At 41.6% G+C, this 25,524-nt stretch overlaps 1 protein-coding gene across 4 annotated transcripts in view; it reads right to left on the bottom strand.

Moving 5' to 3' along the window:
• Positions 1–24,125, bottom strand: part of MGAM (maltase-glucoamylase) — a 96,535-nt gene extending 72,410 nt beyond the window's left edge. Inside the window, exons 1-5 of one of the 4 annotated variants that reach the window (XM_059885968.1) lie at positions 23,778–24,125; positions 20,376–20,471; positions 16,678–16,762; positions 12,302–12,428; positions 9,890–10,008 (exon numbers count right to left, since the gene is read on the bottom strand). In XM_059885968.1, coding sequence (XP_059741951.1) covers positions 9,890–10,008; positions 12,302–12,428 — 246 coding nt within the window. In that variant the 5' untranslated portion in view covers positions 16,678–16,762; positions 20,376–20,471; positions 23,778–24,125. Of the gene's footprint in view, positions 1–9,889; positions 10,009–12,301; positions 12,429–16,677; positions 17,773–20,375; positions 20,472–23,777 lie in introns of those variants that run through there. The other 3 variants (XM_059885967.1, XM_024991199.2, XM_059885969.1) reach the window with 3 other exon arrangements.
• Between the last annotated feature and the right edge of the window lie 1,399 nt (positions 24,126–25,524).

The following is a 25,524-nucleotide window of genomic DNA, read 5'->3' as shown; positions in this document are numbered from 1 at the left end:
TGTGAACTCAACTAGTCCGCAGGTTTTGTTTTTTCTTTTCAAAACCCATTCAGATGAAACTTCAGTATAACAGGAAAAGAGAAAGGTGTTGAAAAGAGTGTTAAGTAGAATGGTTTCAGGATGCTCCCCAGAGCTTAATAATCTCTTCATTGAACTGGAAAGGGCAAAGATCAAAGAGTGGCCCAGGCAGCAGGAGAAGTTCTGGCTGCCTGGAAACCCCAGGCCCTGCAGCTGAGCTAAGCAGTGATGAGAAGCAGTGTGGGAAGAAGCAGAGCCCAGGGACACAGACAAGAGAGTAAAGAGTATGCGAAATATCGGAAGTGGGTTGCAGAGAAAAGCTATGAAAAACACAACATGAACAGGATCAAAGGCACAGAAAAAGAATCACACCTAAACCCAAGACACAAAACACCCCTTGAAGTCAAACCTAAGGATTAAAATTTAAGAGAAGCTGCCAAAATAATATAGGGTGTAGCATTTTCAATACAGTGCTAAGGGGAAAAAATTCTTAATGCAAAAAATAAGGAAAGAAAACATGTATACAGGAGTGAAGGTGAGTGGGGAGCAGTACATGAAAAAAAGAACAAGTGGAAAACACGAAATGAGACTGTAGTTTTTCAGGTCAATTACTATATGGCTTAATTAATTTAGAAAACAAAGATGATCTGATTACATTTACAGAAATACATTCAGCTGAAGTTGCTTATAGACAGCACACCCAAAATTTAAGCTTAAAAAAGCACAGAAAATGGGGGAAACAGCTATGTGAGAAGAATACTAACCAAAGACTGCTGCTAAGTCACTTCAGTCGTGTCCGACTCTGTGTGACCCCATAGACAGCAGCCCACCAGGCTCCCCCGTCCCTGGGATTCTCCAGGCAAGAACACTGGAGTGGGTTGCCATTTCCTTCTCCAATGCGTGAAAGTGAAAAGTGAAAGTGAAGTCGCTCAGTTGTGTCTGACTCTTCGAGACCCCATGGACGGCAGCCTACCAGGGTCCTCCATCCATGGGATTTTCCAGGCAAGAGTACTGGAGTGGGGTGCCATTGCCTTCTCTGAACCAAAGACTAGAACAACTATAGTAATAGCTGACAAGTAGACTTTAAGTAAATATTCATTATTAGGGAGACACAGAGTCAGTATATGAAGATGAAAGCTCACCAGGAAGATATGACATCTCAAATCTGATATGCACCTGATAATAAAGACTCAGGAAAAAAAATTTAAAGAATCAAAACGTAAACCCGAAAAAGATATTAATTATATCATGGACTAGTTTTAAAGAACTCCCTCAGTAATTGATAGATAAAGTAGACAAAAAAGTAAAGCTACTTTGCTTTTTGCTTAATAGATACATACAGGCTCCTACACTAAGACAGAGGGAGACACTGGGTTGAACTCAGAGATGGTGAGAAACCAGACGCTGAAGACACTGTTTGTTGAGCTCTGCTCCACCTGAGCCTTTCTCCTCCACCCTTCAATCCTTCTTAACATTTAGAGAGAGGAAAAGAAACAAAAAAGCAAGTATTTAGCATCATAGTCAAACTTGAAAGAAAAAGGAAACCTAGAATCTAGTCTTATCCATGAATGTAAAAACCTAAAATAGCACATAGCTTTAACAAAATAAATCAGCCACATATTAAATAAAGAGCAGGTGGTGTTTCTCCCAGAAACACAAGAATTGTTTAATATTAGGTAACCCACTGGCACCCCACTCCAGTACTCTTGCCTGGAAAATCCCATGGACGGAGGAGCCTGGTGGGCTGCTGTCCATGGGGTCACGAAGAGTCGGACATGACTGAATGACTTCACTTTCACTTTTCACTTTCATGCACTGGAGAAGGAAATGGCAACCCACTCCAGGGTTCTTGCCTGGAGAATCCCAGGGATGGCGGAGCCTGGTGGGCTGCTGTCTATGGGGTCACACAGAGTCGGACACGACTGAAGCGACTTAGCAGCAGCAGCAGCAGTAGGAAACCCACTGTATAATTTGTCATAACTTATTAAAGGAAGTGCACAATACAACCCTTTAAATTGATCAGCTATTCAAGATAAAATTCTTGGCAAACTGAGAATAAAAGTAAATTTCTTAGTTGGATAATGGGTATCTACCTAAAACTTATAATAAGCATCTCACTAAATGTGAAATGTTAGAAACATTCCCTTTAAAATCAGAAAAAAAGGTAGATGACCCATATCTATGACTTATTATAATTAAATATGTATAGGAGGTCCTAACACTACAAGACTAATAAGAAAATAAAATTTGCTGTATGACTCAGGGAATTCAAACTGGGGCTTTGTGACAACAGAGAGGGGTGGGATGGGGTGGGAAGTGGGAGGGAGGTTCAAAAGGGAGAGGACATATCTATATCTATGGTTTATTCGTGTTGATGTATGGCAGAAACCAACACAATATTGTCAAGCAATTATCCTTCAATTAAAAATAAATGTTTTACACGTGTACACCTGTGGTGGATTCATGTTGATGTATGGCAAAACCAATACAATATTGTAAAGTAATTAGCCTCTAATTAAAATAAATAAATTTAAATTAAAAATATATATGTTTTAAAAAGAAATATAAATTAATTAATTTTTTTAAAACTGTAAAACAAAAAGGATGAAGCTAAGACGTCATTATTTTCTGACATAATATTGTGTAATTAAAATCCAAGAAAATTTGTAGAAATAAATTTATACTAAATAAGTTAATTATTATATTAGATCTTCTGTTTTCTTTTAAAGTTATAAATTTTTTTCCTTTTTTGCTTTTAGTGTTCCTAGAATTGTTCCTTGAGATTGAGCTTGATTACACTAAAATATAAAACATCTGATCATTAAGACAGCATAAAATAGGTTAACACTACCTCATTACAGCAGAAGACATTTGCAACATGTATAATAAAAACAAGGAAGAGAATCTAGAATAAGGTGAGCAAGAAATGTGTACAAATCAGAATGAGTTGAAAATAAGATAAGACTACATATGCCTTGGAATGTGTTGATCATTAGGTCATTAGGAAGCAGCAGATCTAAGATTAAATTGAAAAATCAGGACCTCAGCAACTGTAGCATTTATAAAAGATAGAAAGCAAGGTTGCAAGGACAAACGAAAACAGGCGAGAAGGAAACATCCCAGGTGCGATGAGAGTCAGCATGAGTGAGTCAGAATTAGCCATCTCCTGCTGCTGGAGGGAAAGGATCCACAGTGGGCCTTGCTCATTCAGCCCTGCCAACCATCCTGTATCAGGTACTGGTTCCTCTAACCCTCCATCCCTCCATCCTGTTCTTACTATACTGTCCAGTGGCTCTCCACATGCTTTATGTTTACCAATACCTGCTCTGATCAAAATTAGAATGGATAAAATGGCTGCATGTCTCTGACACATGCACCATCAGGAGATGAGGTCTACCATTGACTGAATCTGGGCTGGCCTCTGACTGATTCGAGCAACAGAGTGTAAAAAAAATGATGCTACATAGGCACCAGGTCTCATCTTGCCTTTAGAGGCTTGGTAGCTTTATCTCCATCTCCTGCAGCCCCAAGCTGCTGTGTAAGAAGTTGAACTACCCTGCTAGAGAGATTACTGACAGAGAGAGAAGGACTCTGAGACCATATGGAAAGGTGGTGGGGCCCAGGTGAGGTGAACCTCAGAACCATCTTCACCAAGGTGCCAGACATGAGTGAAGCCATCCTGGACCCTCCAGAGCCCATCGGCCTGCAAGTGTTCTGGTGTAGCCATCCCAGTCCACACCACACAGAACAGAAGAACCATCCAGCCAAACCCTTCCCAAATCTCTGACCCATAAAAATGGGAGATGTTACAAAGCGATCGCTGTTCTGCATTTGGAGTAGTTCATTTGGCAGCAGTGAATAAATACAGAGACCATGCTAAGAAAGAAAATAGGGTACCTAAACAATTTAAGTCTGGTTTTTTTGGTCCAACATGGAGGGAATGTGGAGCAGGTATGAAGCAGCAGGGCTCATAGCTGCCTAGCTCTTCTCAGAACAGTTTTATCACTGACCTACAGGGAATCTGAAAACACTGGATGCATTCATTCAAATGAACTAGATCCCAAATCCAGATATAAATATATTTTTAACTATTCAGTTTCTGTATCTCTCCTGCCCTCTGTTGTTATGAATAATAAAGACTTTTCTAAAATGCCAGGAAAGCTTGATGTTGTGAATAAATGTAGAACCAGAAAGTTTTTACACAAAGGCAATAAGAGTGAGGAAAGGTATCCCATTCTCAAATACTGGCAGCAATTTTACAAGTTGAAAAATACTTAACAAAAGACTTCCAGATCACCTTCTACTTAGTCAGACATTACCTGAACAATTTTATGTTCAGCAAATTTTACAAGTTAGTGAAATTAATCTCAATTTATTAAAGTGCCTTCAGTTCAGTCCATTTCAGTCGCTCAGTCATGTCCGACTCTCTTCAACCCCATGAATCGCAGCACGCCAGGCCTCCCTGTCCATCACCAACTCCCGGAGTTCACTCAGACTCACATCCATCGAGTCAGTGATGCCATCCAGCCATCTCATCCTCTGTTTTCCCCTTCTCCTCCTGCCCCCAATCCCTCCCAGCATCAGTCTTTTCCAATGAGTCAACTCTTGGCATGAGGTGGCCAAAGTACTGGAGTTTCAGCTTTACATCATTCTTCCAAAGAAATCCCAGAGCTGATCTCCTTCAGAATGGACTGGTTGGATCTCCTTGCAGTCCAAGGGACTCTCAAAAGTCTTCTCCAACACCACAGTTCAAAAGCATCAATTCTTTGGCACTCAGCTTTCTTCACAGTACAACTCTCACATCCATACATGACCACTGGAAAAACCATAGCCTTGACTAGATAGGACCTTTGTTGGCAAAGTATAGTCTCTGCTTTTCAATATGCTATCTAGGTTGGTCATAACTTTCCTTCCAAGGAGTAAGTGTCTTTTAATTTCATGGCTGCAGTCACTATCTGTAGTGATTTTGGAACCCCCCAAAAATAAAGTCTGACACTGTTTGCACTGTTTCCCCATCTATTTCCCATGAAGTGATGGGACTGGATACCATGATCTTCATTTTCTGAATGTTGAGCTTTAAGCCAACTTTTTTACTCTCCACTTTCACTTTCGTCAAGAGGCTTTTTAGTTCCTCTTCACTTTCTGCCATAAGGATGGTGTCATCTGCATACCTGAGGTTATTGTGCCTTAATTATAGATAATATCGTAATATGCACTTTAAGTTTGGTTTAGAAAGTTAACCTGACCACTTCTTTCTATCCCATAGTGAAGTCTGACAGCAAAGAACATGCCATGTCTACAATTCTTATGATCTAGAATCTCAAGTCCCCTAAATTATAGTACAGTGAAGTTCACAGAACATCTGTCAGGGCCTCAGAGGCACTATTTTAAAGTCTTGTTAACTACAGCGTTTAGTAGCACTCCTGGCACTTGCTCAGTAGTCATCTGTTAATGAATAAATTTCAGTGTCCACATTGTCTCATGTCACTGATAAGGTCTTAACAGTCTGCAAGGGAAATGTGACTTAGTGACCAAGTGGCAGAGTTTTTCAGAAGTACAGCCAAGACCAGAAGTTAATACCCTGGCTCACCTAACATGCTGCTGCCCAATGGCTACACTATTGGTTCAAGACAACTTAAGTCTATATTCAGGCTTTTGCAGCTCACTGCCCTTCCCAGTACAATGGCCCTTAATTAATGTTGTGTGGACACAGAGTAATTCTGAGGTTGGAGACTAATAATGATCTGATATATACTTGCTAATATACTGTAAAACTTGCTCCATTAAACACTTTTTGATAAACTGGAATTTGGAAAAAGATATAAGTAGTAAGTAGATAACTACCAAGTGTGTTTGTTATCAAATATGACAAAGTTTCTGAATAAGAAATAGGGTGACAACTCAAATATCATTGAAAGATTACCATTAGTAGTATTATTAATTGTATCCACAGGAAACACATAATTGCAAAGTGTTCTCAGCTTAACTAAATGGTTCCTCAGGGATTGCAGGTTTAACCATGTAAATCTCTTTTTATACAATACATTCCAATCCTGAAAACCAAAGAGTTGAAAATTATTACCTACCAGCTCTCTCCCAAGCTCGATATCTGGAATTTATGCTAAATATTTCTGCTCCCTGCCATCAGTGGGATCGTTCAACTAAATTCTGGAATAGTGGATTAAAAGGCTTCATCAGCTAGTCCAGAACTAGAGATCAGGACTAGAGGTTTAGCTACTAATAACTGAGCCATCTTTCCTTCTGAGACCCATGAAAGGGGCTCTTTGAGCCCGTTCTCTCTAAAAAGGCTCCCAAGAGCAACTGGCGGGTGGTTGACAGATGACTTTATTCTGTCCTGGACACAGGATTCCCTCCCTTTACTGGGATAAGAAACAATGGAATTTACAACAAAGAATCATCTGAAGGGAGATTTATACTGTTAATTCTTCAACCCCAGAGGAGAGAAGGTAAGAGGAGTAAGAAAACATTATAGCAATGGCCTCAGCAGTAAGACATGGTGCCCAGCCTGGTGTCATGTTCATAATTTCTTCCCACTTCCCTCCCCCATATAGCCTTAATACTTTCCTTCAATAAATACACTTACCTATATGTATATAGATACTTTAATATTAAGTATCTGTATAGCTATTTATCTATATCTATACACACGCATATACATCATTACTCATAGAATCAGAGCCTCTCAACAACAGCCTGGATCACCATATAGCACCCAGGATACTTAAAACACACAACAAATTACCTAAGAAATACCGTCTATGAAAAACCCAACCCCTGAAAGTGCTTTCTAGAGTCTTTCCCTCTGGCTGCGCTGAAGAGGAGCAGGCCAGTGACTGAATGCCAAGATCATAGATTAATTCCTTGGGTATAACACATAGAAGAAAGGCAAAGGTTGTTTGCTGAACTACGATCTTGATACCACAGCGTTTATTAAAAGGCCTTATAATAAAACGAAAGACCAGTTCCTGAGGCAGCAGTGACATGTGACATTCACGTGGCCAGCAACAAGACGGGGTGTTGCAGGAGGGTGAACAGACCGAAGATGCATTAGTCTTCCAGGCAGGCTTCTGAGCAAGTAGTTTCCTAGCACGCTATCACAGGGGCAGGTAAACGGGTGTGGATCAGCTTTCTGGAAACATCCTGCTTCGGCACAACCTGCCTAGACCACAACTTCCCATTCCGGTCGACAAAGCAGCGCAGCGATGGTCCTCTACAGCAAGCTCCAATCTGCCTTATAATCCCGAACACTACATGCTCTCTGGCGCCCATCCTGTAACTGGCCACACGGGACCACTCGCTATGTCCCGTGTGCGCCCCACACGTCCTCTTCTGTCACTTCTGTCACTGTCTCCTCTTTTCTGAACTCACTTTCCCTTTCTCTCATCTCTGTCAAAAATCCTACTTACTGCTAATTCCAGACCACCACCTTCTCCTTGGTGATAATCTCTTCTGTTTTGTGATCCACACAGTATTTTATTTACAACTTATAAATTTTTGTTTTATAGTCTTGTTATTTATTTACTTCAGTTATCTCCTCTACCTATTGAATCTATCATCTAAAACACTAAACTTGTTGACATTTGGCCCCAGATTGAAGTGCCTTCTTTTTCTTTCTCTCTTCTACCTTCTTTTTCCTTTATTTCTACATCTTTTATTCTCTCTCTTCTTAGTTTCTGATTATATTATTTCGTTCAGCCCTCAGTGGCTTCTCCTAGATGCTCTATGTCACATAAAAAAATAAACCCCTGTACCCCAAATCCAAGGTCTTCCAAAATCTGAATCCAGATTTTCTGCTCAGATTCATTTCTTCCAAAATCTGAATCCAGATTTTCTGCTCAGATTCATTTCTTCCTACTCCAAGCAGGCATGTCTCTTCACCAATCTAAGAGTGGGTTGCATTCATTTTTCTCAGGATAAGATGCCAGATGAAGGGTGCAAGAGCTTGGTGAGATGAACTGGTCTAATTGGGATTCCTTCTGATTTTGGCAGGCAGGAGGAGAAAGGGGCAGCAGAGGACCAGATGGCTGGATGGTATCACTGACTCAACAGACGTAAGTTTGAGCAAACTCCAGGAGATGGTGAAGGAAAGGACAGGGAAGCCTGGTATGCTGCACTCCATTGGATCGCAAAGAGCTGGACATGACTTAGCAACTCAACAAAAAAAAAACAACCATATTGGAGCTCTCTCTTGCCTTCAACATGGCCTCTGAGCTTCCTGACTGGTTCTGTCAAATCACTCTTCTCCTAACTACAGTAATTTGAACAGAGACACACATACACCCTTGGAGAATGCCATGTGAAGACAGAAGCAGAGAATGGAGTGATGTAGCTTCAAGCCAAGGAACACCAAGCATTGTGGCATCAGCAGAAGCTAGGACAAATGCATGAAACAGATTCTTCCTCAGAGCTCTCAAAAGGAACCAACCCTAGACTTCCCTGGTGGTCCAGTAGTTAAGACTCTGGCTGCCAATGCAGGGGACACAGGTTCAATCCCAGGTCCAGGAAGATCCCACGTGCCACAGGGCCACTAAGCCTGTGTGCCACAACTAGTGGAGCCCACGCCCTAGAGCTCATGCTCTGCAACAAGAGAAGCCACCACGATGAGAAGCCCGCACCCTGCAACTAGAGAGTAGCCCCACCCCCCGCCACAACTAGAGAAAGCCCGAGCACAGCCACAAAGACCCAGAACAGCCAAAAATAAATAGATAAAGTTATTTAAAAAAAAAAAAGGAACCAACCCTAACAACATCTTGATTTTGGACTTCTAGCCTCCAGATATATGAGAAAAAAACATAGAAATACAATGCTTTTTGGTATTAGGAACTTTAGACAAACTAAAATAGTATCTCTCAAGAACATCACAGATTTTTCCAGCCCACAAACAATAGGACAGCACAGAGGTAAATGTGAGGGTGCCACATGCCCAAGACTCACAGGCAGCAAGCATCCTCTCCGTGCCTGATACAAACCTACCATTACACGTCAGTGGACTTCACTCAGAAGCCTCCAACGTGAATATGACTGATATGGTGTGTGCAATACACTTTATAATCCTAATATCCTGCTGGATTTCAGCTGATGATCAAGAAACATTGCCCTACAGTAAATGCCCAGATGTCTGTACTATCTTTAATCTGGTATTTATTACCTCTTCCTTCAAAACTTGGCTCTGGAAAGTGAAAGTTGCTCAGTCGTGTCCAACTCTTTGCAACCCCATGGACTGACTATACAGACCTTGGAATTCTCCAGGCCAGGATACTGGAGTGGGTAGCATTTCCCTTCTCCAGGGGATTTTCACAACCCAGGGATCGAACCCAGGTGTCCCGCATTGCAGGTGGATTCTTTACCAGCTGAGCCACAAAGGAAGGCTCTGGAAACTGTCCTTATTTGAAATACTGTTTTGTGCCTGTGGTTGACTTTTTATTGTATCCTAGATAACCTGTTGGAAATGTGTAAGGAAAAAAAGAGAGACAGGCAAAGGAGAGAAGAAAGAGTCAGAGAGAACTAGTAACCAAGCAGTGTTACCAGATAAAAGACAAATACATTTTTAGTATGAGTAAGTCCCAAGTCTTACTTGGAACATATACTAAAACAAAATTCTGAAATATCTGAAATTAAATTTAACTGGGCAGCCTATACTTTTATGTGCTGAATCCAGCAACCCAAGGGGATTTTCTAGTTCTTTTCCTAAAGCTGCACTGTCATTTAAGCATGAATACAGGATTACTTTTTCTGAATCAGCAATAATTGCAATGCAAACAACAATTCTAGGGACTACAAACAAACAAACAAAAAACACTTTATCCAATCGCATAAACTCTTAAATGAAAACCAGATCCATAACTCAAACCTTTGTTGGTGATTGGTCAGGGATGCAGTTTATCCGTTCAGAGTCATTTACCACTGGGCACTCAGCAGAACCAGGGGTGGTACTTGTCCCAGAATCTGGGCTAACTGTCGTCCCAGGATCTAGGATTATCCCAAAAACAAACATAAAATGAGACCATCAGACAGAATTAACATCACAGGCATTTGATACCCCCATAGCTCTCAACACTTCCGATTATATGGATGTCACTGCTGATTGGGCTTCACTCTGTGACTTTGAAGTGTACATATTCACTTTATAAAGCTTCATTTTGTTCTTGCTGACTGCATTTAACCCTATATATACCTGTACCTGGATAAGAGCATGACAACCCCCTCCAGTATTCTTGCCTGGGAAATCCTATGGACAGAGAAGGCTGGTGGGCTACAGTCCACAGGGTTGCAAAGAGTCAGACACAACTGAAGCAACTTAGCATGTATGCACACCTGCACCATCTCCTTCTACCAGCAAGGCCTCCCCAAGTGCATACAAGAGCAAGGAGTTGGATTCCACCATTAGATTGGAAGCTCATCAAAGATTTCTTTAGGGCTATCTACAATAAGTTCATAACAATATCAGGACAAAACAATGAGGCTTTTAATAAGCTTTCTTTTCACTAGGGTTTCCAATTCAAAGTGGTGGATTGAGATTTCCCTGGTGGTCCAGTGGTTTAAAGACTTCATTTTCCAATGCAGGGAGTACAGATTTGATCCCTAATTGAGAAGCTAAGATAAGATCCCACCCACATGCCTCAAGGTCAAAAACCAAACATAAAACAGAAGCAATATTGTAACAAATTCAGTAAAGACTAAAAATGGCCCACATCAAAAGAAAACTAACAAACAAAAAACTTAGAAAAAAAAAGGCAAACAAAACACCCCAAAAGTGATGGATTAAAAGAACTTGTTTGTGCCAGTTTCTGCATGCAGGTTTTATTTTCATCTTCAGGATCAGAGAATTTTAAGAATTTAACAACCTTTGAGATTATTTAATCTAGCTTCCCACAAAAGTAGAAATGGCATGGCTGAGAATAAGGGAAGGAGGGAATAGTCTTTCTTCTGGCTACATACTGGCCCTCATTGCCTGCCCCAACTAGGAAGCTGCTCTTAGACGAAGCCCAGATACAAAATCATGGATAACTCAGCACAATCTAGCCCTGCTTTGAAAATAATACAGCTCGATAAACTTTTAATAAACAACTCTATTTGCTGTTATTTTTTTAAAGAACAAACTTGGGCCTAATATACTTTACTTGATTATATACTTATTTGACTATGTTTTATATCAGTTCATTCACTCAGTCGTGTCCGACTCTTTGTGACCCCATGGACTGCAGCACACCGGGCTTCCCTGTCCATCACCAGCTAATCGAGTCGGTGATGCCATCCCACCATCTTACCCTCTGTTGTCCCCTTCTACTCCTACCTTCAATCTTTCCCAGCTTCAGGGTCTTTTCCAATGAGTCAGTTCCTTGCATCAGGTGGCTAAAGTATTGGAGTTTCATATAAGGGTATTATTAATTATTATTGTGAAAAAATACAATTATTTAATGAAATTTGGCCAATATATTTCAAGTGCCAGTTGTGGAATCCTGTACTAGGCTAAACTGGGGGATAAAAGTGTCAGAGTTAGACCTCAATGTATGCCTGTTGTGCTGTCACATTATTTTGCTGACAATATTGTAACACATTCAATAAAGACTAAAAATGGCCCACATCAAAAGCAAACAAACAAACAAAAAACTTTCAAAAAAAACAAACAAAATACCCCAAAAGTGGTGGATTAAAAGACAAAAGTCCCTCTAGTCAAAGCTATGGTTTTTCCAGTAGTCATGTATGGATGTGACAGTTGGACTATAAAGAAAGCTGAGCACTGAAGAATCGATGCTCTTGACCTGTGGTGTTGGAGAAGACTCTTGAGAGTCCCTTGGACTGCAAGGAGATCCATGCTATAGGAAATCAGTCCTCAGTGTTCATTGGAAGGACTGATGCTGAAGCTGAAGCTCCAATACTTTGGCCACCTGATGCAAAGAACTGACTCATTGGAAAAGACACTGATGCTGGGAAAGATTGAAGGCAGGAAGAGAAGGGGACGACAGAGGATGAGATGGTTGGATGGCATCACCGACTCAATGAACATGGGCTTGAGCAAGCTATGGGAGTTGGTGATGGACAGGGAAGCCTGGTGTGCAGTCCGTGGGGTCACAGGGAGTCAGACACGACTGAGCGACTGAGCTGAACTGCGCTGTCACAGTTTGAGTTGGGTGGTCCCCAACACACACATACAGGCTCACACCAGTCAACATGAAAGCATTACTTACTTCCCTGCCATTTATGAGGTTTCTGCTTTGAAAAGAGCAACATGTGGAGGGATAACTCCAGACCTCCTTGTTACCTTGTGATTCCAGGGAATCTCTGGCTGAAAGCACGAAGATGGGAATAGTGATGATAAACACCACAAGCAGAAGAATACTGAGCATGAGCTCCAAAGTAGTGAACTTTTTCAGCTTCTTTCTTGCCATCTACAAAGAAAGAGAAGCAAGTTTAGATTTGAGTTTTCTTTCACATATAGTCAGCGAAGTTTTTTTAATGGAAAAGCTCAAATGTATATACAAGAGGAATGAGTAAAATAACAAAGGCCCAGGTACCCATCAACTATAATTATCAGTTGGGTAATTTCACTCTAAAGTAAGTGTTAGTCAGTCATGTCTGACTCTTTGTGACCCCATGGACTGTAGCCCGCCAGGCTCCTCTGTCCATGGGATTCTTCAGGCAAGAATACTGGAGTGGGTTGTCATTTCATTCTTCAGGGAAACCTTCCTGACCCAGGGATCAAACCCAAGTCTTTTGCATTGGCAGGCAGATTCTTTACCACTGAGCCACAGGGGAAGTCCAATACTATTCTAAATAATATTTCCCATGTAAAGGAAACATCTCTAAGGACTCCTTAGAGATGTTTAATTTGAGCCTGGGGCAGGAAATGTACAGAAGGAGCTTAGGTTATCATGTTAAACCAGCAAGAAGGGAGCTACCAAAGAGTACCAGGAACCAACCTGAAGAGACTCTCATTGGGTTAAGTGGGACAATATGAGCATTAATAATAATAATGCCGTCAGTGGACTAATATGGATGAAACGTATTTAAATCTATGAATTCATAAAGATTTTGGACTAAAAATTCTCATTGATCCCCTTTGGAGGATTCTAGGGATAAACTCCTTAGTTTGAAAACCAGTAAATAAAAAGTCAAATGTTTATCCTACCTTTCCACTACAAACTGTTCCTGAATAAACCAAATGATAGACGAGGGAAAATTTCTTTCTATAGGAATATTTCATTTAATAAGTAAACAAAGAATGATAAAATTACAGTGTCACTGCATCACAACTCCTAATGAAATAGTGGAGTGAAGAAATGCTCCCCAATGGCTGTGAACATTTAAAGCAAAAAAAGAATCTGTTAGATTTTATGTATGTCCTGCTGGAAGATGCTGTTCCCATCTATGCACCATTCATGCTATAGAAAACAAATCTGTATCTGTCAAAGCTCCAGGTCTAATAATTTACAGGAAATACAAGGATGGAGAGACATGTTGGGCTGCATGGAGATGCAATCAGCAAAGTTAAGTATTCCAAACCCACAGGAATTGTAAGATAATAAATGTTTATTGCTTCAAGCTGTTAAATTTGGGGCAATTTGTTATGCAACAATAGATAATTAATATACATGAGTAAATATGACTTTTGAAAAAATACCATTTTTAAAATGATACGTTTTTAAAATATACATTTTTTAAAAATCTGTTTGCCTCTCATCAAAATGGCCTTCTGCATTATATATTTAAATATGGTTACCTGCTCTATGGAACAAAGATAATAAGTTTCTAGCTATAGGAGAGACATATTTCCTTAAGCCTTAAAGAGAAAAAATCCCTCATCAGCATCATCTGATTGACCTCACTTCCCAAATTATAGGGGTCTCAGTGGTGAAACCTTACCATGTCCTAAATTGGAAATACGATTCAGGAAAAATTAAGGTCAAGAAAAATGACAAACATGTATACTTATGGCTGATCCATGTTGCTGTTCAGCAGAAACCAACTCAACTGTAAAGCAATTATCCTCCAACTAAAAATAAATTTTAAAAAAATTAAAGAAAAGAAAAGAAAAATGACAGGAGGCAAATAGAATAAGGAAGCAATTTAAATAGATTTAACTGCTTTTACAGAAAAATTGTTAAAAAAAACAAACACCTACTTAGCAGACTGTTGCCAATCTTTGTATATTCTATTTCATGTGACAAGCATAAACTGTGCAATGACAATGATAAAAATCACTACCCACAATTGAGTAACGTGCTAATAAGATTACGTAATTTGTTGCACGCAATCTTCCTAACAACCCTCAGTGAGTTATTGCTACCATCTTCACTTTCAGATGAGGAAATTGAGCTTCAGCAAGGTCATATAACCTGCCTGATTTCACACAGATGATAAGGGGCAAAGTCACAGTTTGAATACCAGCCCTTTGGAGCTCGCAGCCAGAACTTGTAACCACTACTCTGTTGTTCCATGCCATGATGCCCACGGTGCACTCCCGAGAAAGCTTTTGGCGAGATTGTGCTTTTATCAGATAGTGTCTGGGTCATTAAACAAGTGCTTAGAACGGGTGTGGCCTGGGGTGAGGTGCATAACATGCATTATTTCGTTTTGTCCTGACAACTATCCTCTAAGCTGAGACTGTACGACAGGTTGGACTTTGATAAGTGCTCTGGAGAAAAATAAGGCTTGGGTGGGGGGAGAATGAGGAATGGAGGAGAATGGGGGTGGTGGTTGCAATGTTAATTAGGGAAAGTCTCCTGGAAAAGCTGAAAGTTATTGCTGTACATAAATCATGTGGACTCCATGGTCATTTTTTTCCCTCTTAAATTAAAACGCTTATATGAATAATTGCCAAAGCTCATTTTCCTGGTACTGCTCTAATCATTTAGGCAAAGTAGATAGATAGTCAGGTGGGGCCCAAACTTGAGATGGCTACTTGAATTCTAGATAATTCAGATAAACTAGATAATCCATTTTCATTTTTTTATGTATAGCCGATAGCTGATTGGCATATGGCAATTTAAGTCTTTTAAAAATTCTTTGATAACACGAGGCAAGAGCTCTTGTGGGCAAGAAAGGGTTCATTTTACAGAGACTGAGAATAACTTGCAAAGAGGACCCCAGCAAGTCATGGCTATTCCTCAAAACTCCTGGGTAAAATTTATTGGCCTGATACATTGTCATCTGGATATTTAAAGAATGGGAAGGAAAAAGGGAGCTAACGGTCTTTTTCTCCCAAGTCTTGTCACATCCAAAGTGCAAAGATCTAAAAGCTTGACCTAACTTAGCTGTGTGACCTTGGAAAAACTGCTGAACCCCTCTGGGCCTCATTTTCCTCATCCGAACCCCAAATGCATCATCTCTGGAAGACAGCTATGACCCTATTCTCACCCCAGCAGCAGGGTGTGCAAAGGCTTATTTTGTCCATCACATTTGGCAGTTTTGGAAATTTTCAGATGGAAAATCTCTTCTTCTAGGGCCATCTAGCCCTTAGTATTCCATGCTCAGGGAACAGTTTACATATAAAGTATTGGTATTAGCCCATCAAAATTCATTGGTAAGGGTTGCCTGATGCTAAAAATCTTTGGCATCTGTGCAAGAGTGAGTGAAACAGTGACGTGCTAGCTTAGTTGGGGGTACAGAACAGAAGGGTCCCCCCATCATTTGGTCCTTCCCAGCACAGCAAAACAAAGACCCCTCTCTCTTCTTCCTGCCTGCCTACCATGCACACACACTGTTCCACACTGTGATAAAGAGTAGTAGGCAGTTTAGAGGTTCGGAATACTCCTTCCACACAGGAAAGCCACCATTCAGACTCTCTACTGAAAACCCATGGAAGCCATTTCTAGTGAGACCCACTGGATTGATCGTGGTTTCCCTTCTGTTTCCCCAATCGCAACTCTTCCTTCTCACCTCCATGGCTCATCGGAAAAGGAATGCCCACTGTGTTCAGCTAGACACTCAACAACCAGTGAAGACAGGACTCTCTATTACTTCATTTTGTCAGAGAGGGTCCAGCAACGATCCATCACCTTTCCACTCCCCTAGGCACTCGTTTCATTTTTACACGCGACAGTCAGTCCAGACATCGAGGCTTTCCCTTCATTTCCTTCTTCCAGACCCCACAGGAAATCTCCCGACATACCAAAGCAGGTACACACCCCAATACTTCACACACATACACACACACACACACACACACCCCTTTAGACTCTTACCCATAACAATCTTTATTTGATCAGCAAAGGCACCAAACTCAAAGGGATAGAAACAAATTTCTCAAGTTGCTGACTGTGATGGATTCTTGAAACACCACTTCTCAATCACAGCTCCATGTCATTTTAGAAGGAACATCCCAAATTGCCCTCATCTAACTCCCAAATTCTAACTCCTTCCCCTCACTTCCCCCACCTCGTCTCAAGAATCAGAATTCACCTCGAAAATTAAATCAGTCATCGCCACACACACACACACACACACACGTCTCAAGGACAAAAAGAGTTGTGTTTTGTTTAATATGTGTTTGTATAATTTTGTGGTTTGTTATTGATGCTTATCTTTGTGTTTAACCAGTTAACAAGGGCATCTGATTGAAGGAGATGAGCACAAGTCCACACACACTTGTACACACGCATCTGTAGCCATCAGTGAGCACACAGTTTAGGAACATACCTCATAACCCCGAGGCTGTGTCCTCTCTCTGAAGGATGGGCTGGTAATCCGTGCAGAGCACAGTCCAGAGAAAGCAGCCACAGCCCTGGTAACCAGTTACGGTGCTGATGTTAATGGAGTTCAAATGCAAATCATTGCCCAGCTTTTTCTCAGGCTGATTTGCTGGTTAATTAGTAATCAAGGTCTTCCTCTGAGGTGAACATCCTTTAAGACCTTGGGGCAAGAAGCGACCACCCTGAACCCAGGAACACAGAATGTCTCTGCAGCAGTGACGCTCCATGAGCCTGCTAGCAGAGCAAGACCGACTCAAAGTGTAGATGACAGAGAAGAACAACAACAAAATGATCCAGGTAGCCCAGAAGAGCTCCCTCTCTCCCAGCGACCCCAATCTCATTCACTGATCAGTGTTTGAAGGAAATGATTCTGAAAATGTTTACAAAATAGTTCTCTTCTTCTCCTGCCTCTTTTTAAAGCTGTATGTGTGTGTGTGTACGTGTGTGCGTGGGCTAAAAAGACCCTTTGGCCATCTTATGCTTCCTCTGGACTTCTCTTAGGATTACATTTTTTTATGCATGAGACAAAATACAGAAGTACAAAATAAGGATACCAAAGAAACTAATTTCATTGAGTTACAGTTACTAATAGATAGATAGATAGTGAAGTCGCTCAGTCGTGTCCAACTCTTTGCGACCCCATGAACAGTAGCCAACAAGGCTCCTCCGTCCATGGGATTTTCCAGGCAAGAATACTGGAGTGGGTTGCCATTTCCTTCTTCAGGGGATCTTCCCAACCCAGGGATCGAACCCAGGTCTCCTGCATTGTAGGCAGACGCTTTACCTTGTGAGCCACCAGGGAAGTCACACTTACTAAAATTCTTCTTAAATTGCAGTATAATAATGTATGTTCTTTTTTAGTTCACTCACTCAGTCATGTCCAACTCTTTCCCACCTCATGGACTGCAGCACACCAGGCTTCCCTGTCCATCACCAACTCCCAGAGCCTACTCAAATTCATATCCATCGAATCAGTGATGCCACCCAACCATCTCATCCTCTGTCGTTCCCTTCTCCTCCTGCCTTCAATCTTTCCCAGCTTCAGGGTCTTTTCCAATGAGTCAGTTCTTCGCATCAGGTGGCCAAAGTATTAGAGTTTCAGCTTCAGCATCAGTCCTTCCAATGAATATTCAGGACTGATTTCCTGTAGGATGGTCTGGTTGGATCTCCTTGCAGTCCAAGGGACTCTCAAGAGTCTTCTCCAACACCACAGTTCAAGAGCATCAATTCTTCAGCACTCAGCTTTCTTTATAGTCCAACTGTCACATCCATACATGACTACTGGAAAAACCATAGCTTTGACTAGACGGACCTTTGTTGGTAAAATAATATTTCTGCTTTTTAATGCTATCTAGGTTGGTCATAGCTTTTCTTCCAAGAAGCAAGCGTCTTTTAATTTCATGGCTGCAGTCACCATCTGCAGTGATTTTGGAGCCTAAAAAAATAAAGTCTCTCACTGTTTCCATTGTTTCCCCATCTATTTGCCATGGGATCGGATGGCATGATCTTAGTTTTCTGAATGTTGAGCTTTAAGCCAAATTTTTCACTCTCCTCTTTCACTCTCAAGAGGCTCTTTAGTTCTTCTTTGCTTTCTGCCATAAGGGTATTGTCATCTGCATATCTGAGGTTATTGATATTTCTCCCAGCAATCTTGATTCTAGCTTGTGTTTCATCCAGCCTGGCATTTCGCATGATGCACTCTGCATATAAGTTAAATAAGCAGGGTGACAATATACAGCTTTGATGTACTCCTTCCCCATTTGGATCCAGTCTGTTGTTTCATGTCCAGTTCTAACTGTTGCTTCTTGACCTGCATACAGATTTCTCAGGAGACAGATCGGGTGGTCTGGTATTCCCATGTCTTTAAGAATTTTCCACAGTTTGTTGTGATCCACACAGTCAAAGTGCTTCTTTAAGGATATATTAACTAACAAACCTAGCAGTTACTACAATTTCAAAACAGTATAGACAGTATTTTGAGATTATCTTAGATATATGATATAAAAGTAACCGTGACCTCTCTTGGAACCAAAGTCTGGATACTGCTCACACGACGGTGATTCATGGCCTGACTTTACACTTTGACAGATTAAATGTCAGTATTTCAGCAAAGAAAAAAGCATAAATATTTTCCCCTTCCAATTCACCTACTTTCTGAACTAAATGCATGAACCCCAGGTTAAGAACTCTATTGCTAGGCAGACCCTCCCTCAAAGTAGGACAGATAAGATACAGCATTTTTTCATCTACATTTTGAGTCAGTCTTGCTCTGTTACCAGGCTCATAAATAGGCAGATTGGGGTTGACATATACACACTACCCTATGTGAAACTGGTGACTAATAAGGACCTACTGTATAGCAGAGTGAACTCTACTCAATAGTTTATAATGACTTATATGGGAATAGAATCTAAAAAAGAGTGGATGTATGTGTAACTGATTCACTTTGTTGTACAGCAGAAACTAACCGTGTAAATCATCTCTACTCCAATAAAGTGAAGTGAAACTATCAGTCCCTCAGTCACGTCCAACTCTTTGCGACCCCATGAAGTGTAGCCTGCTAGGCTCCTTTGTCCATATAAGTTTCCAGGCAAGAATCCTGGAGTGGGTAGCCAAAGGGGATCTTCTTGACCCAGGGATCAAACTCGGATCTCCTGTATTTCAGTTGGATTCTTTACCATCTGAGCCACTAGGGAAGCCCCAGTGATGCCAATGATCCATGAACCGATTATTGCCAGTCCCAAGGAAATAAGTATTAAAACTGAGGATAGGTATTTACAAACTTTTATTACCACTTGTCAGAGAAATTTCTGTCTCCTAAACCTAATAATAAAAAATGGAGCTTGTGTTTGTATATATATGTGGTTTTTAATTTAATTCTCCTGGCCACTTATTTTTATTTCAAATTTATGAAAGTCTCAATCTGTGACCTAATGGAAAAATTTTTTAACCTTTTTTTTTTTAATGACAGATCATTTTAAAAACTCAGCTCAACTATGGTTAATGCCTGGTCATTTGCTTTTCTGGATAAGAGAAAATTCAGGGAAAATTCAGGCTAAGGGACCTAAATTTATAAACTGTGTATCACCTAGAAAAACTAGACAAAAGTCAACATCTATTATCATTATTTCATTGTGGACACAGACTATTAAAAATAGAATGAATTTATCATTTTGAAAAGTTTACTCTCTTGTCATTTTTCTCATTTCATCAACCAGTGGAAATGATGGGAACCAGGAAAACCTGCAGACCAGGTACTGGAAATCCCCCATCTACTGTGTTTGTTTGGTACCACAAAGAACTCAGAACTAGAAGAGGAAGGAAAGGAAAACTAAGGTGCATGGAGGCCTGCTGGGTACTGCAGTCTTTTATTGACGTTATCTCATCAGTATTCACAAGGGTCCAAGAGCAGCGAGGGTCTGAACTGCCAGATGGATGCTCGTCAACTCTGCATCAGAGCCCACATGGTCTATTTAGTATTAACCCTAAAGAACGTTAGAGATCATCACATCATTTTACAAGTGAGGAGACTGATCTGAGTTCAAAACCCAGGTCTGTTTACTGGCTGGGGAAGTACAGCCACGTAAATCTCATTTTCCTTAACCTAAATGAAGATCAAAGTGGCACTAGAGGTAAAGAACCCACCTGTCAGTGGAGGAGACGTAAGAGACGAGGGTTCAGCCCTGAGGTGGAGAAGATCCCCTGGAGGAGGAAATGGCAATCCAGTCTGGTCATTCTTGCCTGGAAAAGTCCATGGAGAGAGGAGCCTGGTGGGCTACAGTCCATGGGGTCACACAGAGTCAGACACACTGAGCATGCACGCACCCACACCCCATCAAATTATGAAGATTAAACCCTATAGCACAAGTAAAAGACTTGGTGTTACACAATAAATGGTGTCAGGTACAATTATTATGATTACTATGCATCTGTCACAGCTGTGACCAGAGCCCAGACCCTGGACTCCCAACCACATGTGCTTTCAAATAGGCCAATATCTCCTTCTCTCCTAAATCAGGATTTTGATTGAAGTTGTTGCTCAGTTTCTAAGCCATGTCCAACTCTATGTGACCCCATGGACTATAGCACAACAGGCTTCCCTGTCCTTCACTGTCTCCCACAGTTTGTGCAAACTCATGTTCATTGAGTTGGTGATTCTATCCAACCATCTCATACTCTGTTGCCCCCTTCTCCTACCCTTCATCTTTCCCAGCATCAGGGTCTTTTCCAATGAGTCAGCTTTAGGCATCAGGTGGCCAAAGTATTGGAGCTTCAGCTTCAGCATCAGTCCTTCCAATGAATAGTCAGTGTTGACTCCTTTTAGGATTGACTGGTTTGATCTCTTTGCTGTCTAAGGGACTCTCAAGAGTCTTCTCTAGCACCTCAATTCAAAAGCATCAATTCTTCAGTGCTTAGCCTTCTTTATAGTCCAAGTCTCACATCTGTACATGACTACTGGAAAAATTATGGTTTGACTACATGGACCTTTGTCCACAAAGTGATGTCTCTGCTTTTTAATACACCGTCTAGGTTTGTCATAGCTTTTCTTCCAAGGAGCAAGCATCTTTTAATTTCATGGCTGTAATCATATGTAGTTATTATATGTGTGTTATAACTGAGGGTCTGTCAGAATAGCAATGACAGCAACATTTTTGCAACACGTATTATGACCCATACATTACATTAAAGGATTCACAGACAAGATTTCAATTTCTCCTCATAACTACACTATGAGGCAGGGACTGTTATCACCCTAGTTTTATTTTATCTCTCTTTTTTTTTTTTTTGCCAAGTCACACAGTATACAGGATCCTCGTTCCCCAACCAGGAATCAAACCCATGCCCCCTGCAGTGGAAGTGCAAACTCTTAACCACTGAACCACCTGGGAAAGCCCTATTACCCCAGTTTTCAAGTGGAGAAACCTGAGGCACAAAGAGCAACTGCCCACAACTTGTGTAACTAACAGGAAGTCAAACCAGAGTGCAGACGCAGGCAGTCTCATCAAGCCTGCACTGGAATACAAATGTGAGTAATGTCTCCATAACCTCACAGCCAGGAGCAGGTAAGAAGTTAAATGGCTCTGCTGCAAAAGACAAGAGAGCACTGAAAAATGCCACTGGGAAAAGAACAACCCCAACCAGGAGGGACAGGAAAGAAACCAAAGGCCAAGATAGATGGGAGTGGGAAAGAAAAGAGAGACTGAAGGAGACTGGGGGCTAAGGAATCAACAAGGCACCAAGGTTAGAAGAATGAGACCTGCTTTAGAAACTTTAGCAAAAAGACAGGGGAAGACAGTTGTGGTAAAGTCAGGGACAATATTGTAAAAGTATGCTAGAGCCACCACATCATGGAGATTCTGTTAGCAAGAAGACTCCCACCAGCAACAGGGACCCACCGCAGACAACACACTGCCCAGGCTATCATTAACATGAAATAGATTTCTGAGCCTAGGATTTCTCTGCCTAGGATTCAACGTGCAGGATTATCTGTCACTGTGAGTCTTTACTGAGAATATTGCTTCTTCCCACACCTCCAACAAAAAAAAGTCATAGTCACAGAGAACACTGGGACCTGTGTAAGCTGCATGTCCATTGGAGTGGCCCAAAAGTATGGAACTCTGCTACCATGAGATCCTCCATGGGCATTCCCTGAAGACCAAAGAGCTGGTGGATCACAGTCGATCTTGAGCAAGACCATGCAACCGTCTCCAAACTTCATAGTCCAAACAAAATAGGCATGGTCTATTCTTCAGGATGAATTTCAAACTCTTCTTTCTCTCTTTAAGGCCCTCCTTGTCATTTTGACTCCACTAATCCAGTAATTTTTCACTAAGCACCATTAAACTTGGCTCATGGCTGCTTCTGCACCATTGCCTGAGGGCAGCCCTCCTCCAGGGCTGGATCTACAACCTCTTGTCCTCTGTCTTCTGCAAAAACCCCTCTCCTCTTGCAAAGCTAAGCTTAAAATCCACTTACTTGGTCTGAAATTTTCTCTAAATGCTCAATTTAACATTTTTGGTTCCCCATTTCTGAACAGCTAAAGTCACAGTACATTCAACACTGGTGCTCTGTTTTATAGGTGAGCATACCCCCAAATGCTCAGAGAACATCTAGCCTCCCATCAAGTCCCTGCTGGTTGAGGTCTCTGAGAATGTCCATCAAAGCCCAACCCAAGCAAGGAGCCTGGACTGACCTCTGAGCAGAGAAGGGACAGATGACCGCCCAGTGTGTTTTCCATTCTCCAAGCATTGAACATGACAGTGGAGTCTCCCTTCTCAGAATAAAATCCTGATAAAAACTAAGATACTCATCTGTCTGGGTTTTACCTGCAGTGGACTGTGGGTGGGTTAGATGATCCTGAAAGTATCCATAAATAAGCCAGTTAACTTGAAACAGATGGATGTAACATTGAAATCAAGTTAAACCATCTCTTGGACACTGTTTCCACGTTAAGTCTTCTAGAAAGAGCACGCGGTTTGGAATCAAACAAGCCATGGTTTGAATATTGGATTCTCTTCTATGTGCCACAGACCTTGGGCAATCATTCCAATGTTCGGAAGGTCAATTGCCCTCTCTGTGAATTGGAGGTAATAATAGGCTTGACATATATGACTTTGAGCCTAAGCTGAGATAGTAGGTAACCTGATATCCAGGGTCGCAGTTTCCCCAGTCCCTCCCCAACTGTGTTTTCTTAAAGTTAAAGAAAACCCAGCAAGTGGAACCATTAGCTTAAATTCTGTTAACAACACTTCCTTCAGTTCATCCACCCCCAGAAACAGCCTCACTAGTGTGGGCTGGAGGAAGTGGTCTCTTCCCTCCCTGGACTACCGACAGACAAATGCAGAGCATCAGCGCCTCCCACACTGAACCACAGGCTAAGGGAGAGACACCAGTTGAGCTCCTGACTGTGTTCGCCATGGTTCCTTAACACTCCTTCTTCCCCCATCTTCCCTCACCCCCTTACACAAGCGCATGCCATCTCCACACCTTCATGTCACAAAGCATCTCTCACAGTCTCCATAGCCTACAAAATTTTATAAATCATACCTCTTTTTAGGGCTTCCCTGGTGGCTCAGATAGTAAAAAAAAAATCCACCTGCAATGCAGGAGACACAGGTTTGATCCCTCAATTGGGAAGATCCCCTGCAGAAGGGAATGGCTACCCACTCCAGTATTCTTGCCTGCCTCTTTTTATTGCAACCAAGTTGGTTGTCCTTCTTTTGCCCCCAAAATAAGCTCTTCACATCAGAGGCTATTTGGCAATGAAGAAGTTGCTTAGAGTGAAAGTAATTTGCCCGCCCAGAAATGTTCAAAGGAAGGTGAGAATAAAGCAAACGGGGCATTACAGCATTTCCTCCTCTTGTGAAATACCTATTATTCAGCAGTTTTGCACGGCCTTTCATCCTTTTCTACCTCTCACCCCCATGGACAGGAACATGTGCAAATACCAGCGTGAGTCCAAGGAGAGAGTGATTAGGGATACTACTTAGTATTCACATGTTCATGATAAAACTTTATATTTGTATAACATCTTGCAGTTTTCAGAGCACTTTAATCTGTATTATCTCTCTGATCACCACAAAGAGATAAGGCAGGATTATTTTTAAATCCCATGTATAATGAGGAAACAAATTAAGGAAAATGACTTGCTAAAGGTCATTTAAAGAGTGGCCCAAGTTGAACCTGTGCTAACTTACTTTTAATCTAGTAATCCAATGTTCACAGAGTATGAAGGCAGTAAATCCAGAAATTGCTTTTTTCAGATTAAATATTTGTTCATTCACTCAACAAATTCAAAGTTCACTCTCCACCACGTGTCCCAAAGAGGAAACCTCAGCTCCCTTCTGTTATCAAATTCTACCATCCTCCCCTCATAGGCAGCTATGTCTCTTCAGTTCAAATCTTGTCCTAGAGATTTCTACCATTTCCTCCATGTCCCTCCTCCCCAAAATGTAAGGTACACCAACAAGCTCCTGTAAGGGACCCTACCACAGCCCTGCTCACTGGTCCCAGCTGACTGGACCAGCACTGGACAGATGATCCAACCTGTTCCAATGGGGTGCTCTCTCCCAGAAATTAGGATTTGACACCTAGAGTCTGAATCATACTCACATGTTACTGAGAGGCAGAAATTAAAGCTTTATTGAAAATACCTGTTTTCCCAAAAGAGACTAGAATAGACACATAGAAAGTAGCAGAAGAGATTATTCAACCCCAAAGAAGAAGAAGTAGAGACAAGCTGCCAGTATTTTCCCTATTCTGTGAAGAACAGTGCACAACAGAATTTCATGTGATCCTCCTGCTTCTTCACCAAAATACTATATATATTACTACCACTACTGCTTCTACTACTAACCCATCACCTCCATCACCACCACCACCATCATCCTACCCCCACCATCACCACCATCATCACAACCATCGCCATCACCACCAGCACCATCACCACCACCACCATCACACACCCCCACCATCACCACCATCACCACCACCACCATCACCACCACCGCCATCATCCTACACCCACCATCACCACCATCATCATAACCATTGCCATCACCACCAGCACCATCACCACCACCACCATCACACACCCCCACCATCACCACCATCACCACCACCACCATGACCACCACCGCCATCATCCTACACCCACCATCACCACCATCATCACAACCATCGCCATCACCACCAGCACCATCACCACCACCACCATCATCACCACCATCATCACCACCATCACAATTACCATCATCACCACCACTACCATCACCATCATCACCACCACCATCAC

Source organism: Bos taurus, chromosome 4 (assembly GCF_002263795.3).
Source record: "Bos taurus isolate L1 Dominette 01449 registration number 42190680 breed Hereford chromosome 4, ARS-UCD2.0, whole genome shotgun sequence".
Classification (NCBI taxonomy): Eukaryota; Metazoa; Chordata; class Mammalia; order Artiodactyla; family Bovidae; genus Bos; species Bos taurus.
The sequence above is the reverse complement of the archived record's forward strand: the minus strand, read 5'-3'. Positions and strand labels throughout refer to the sequence as shown.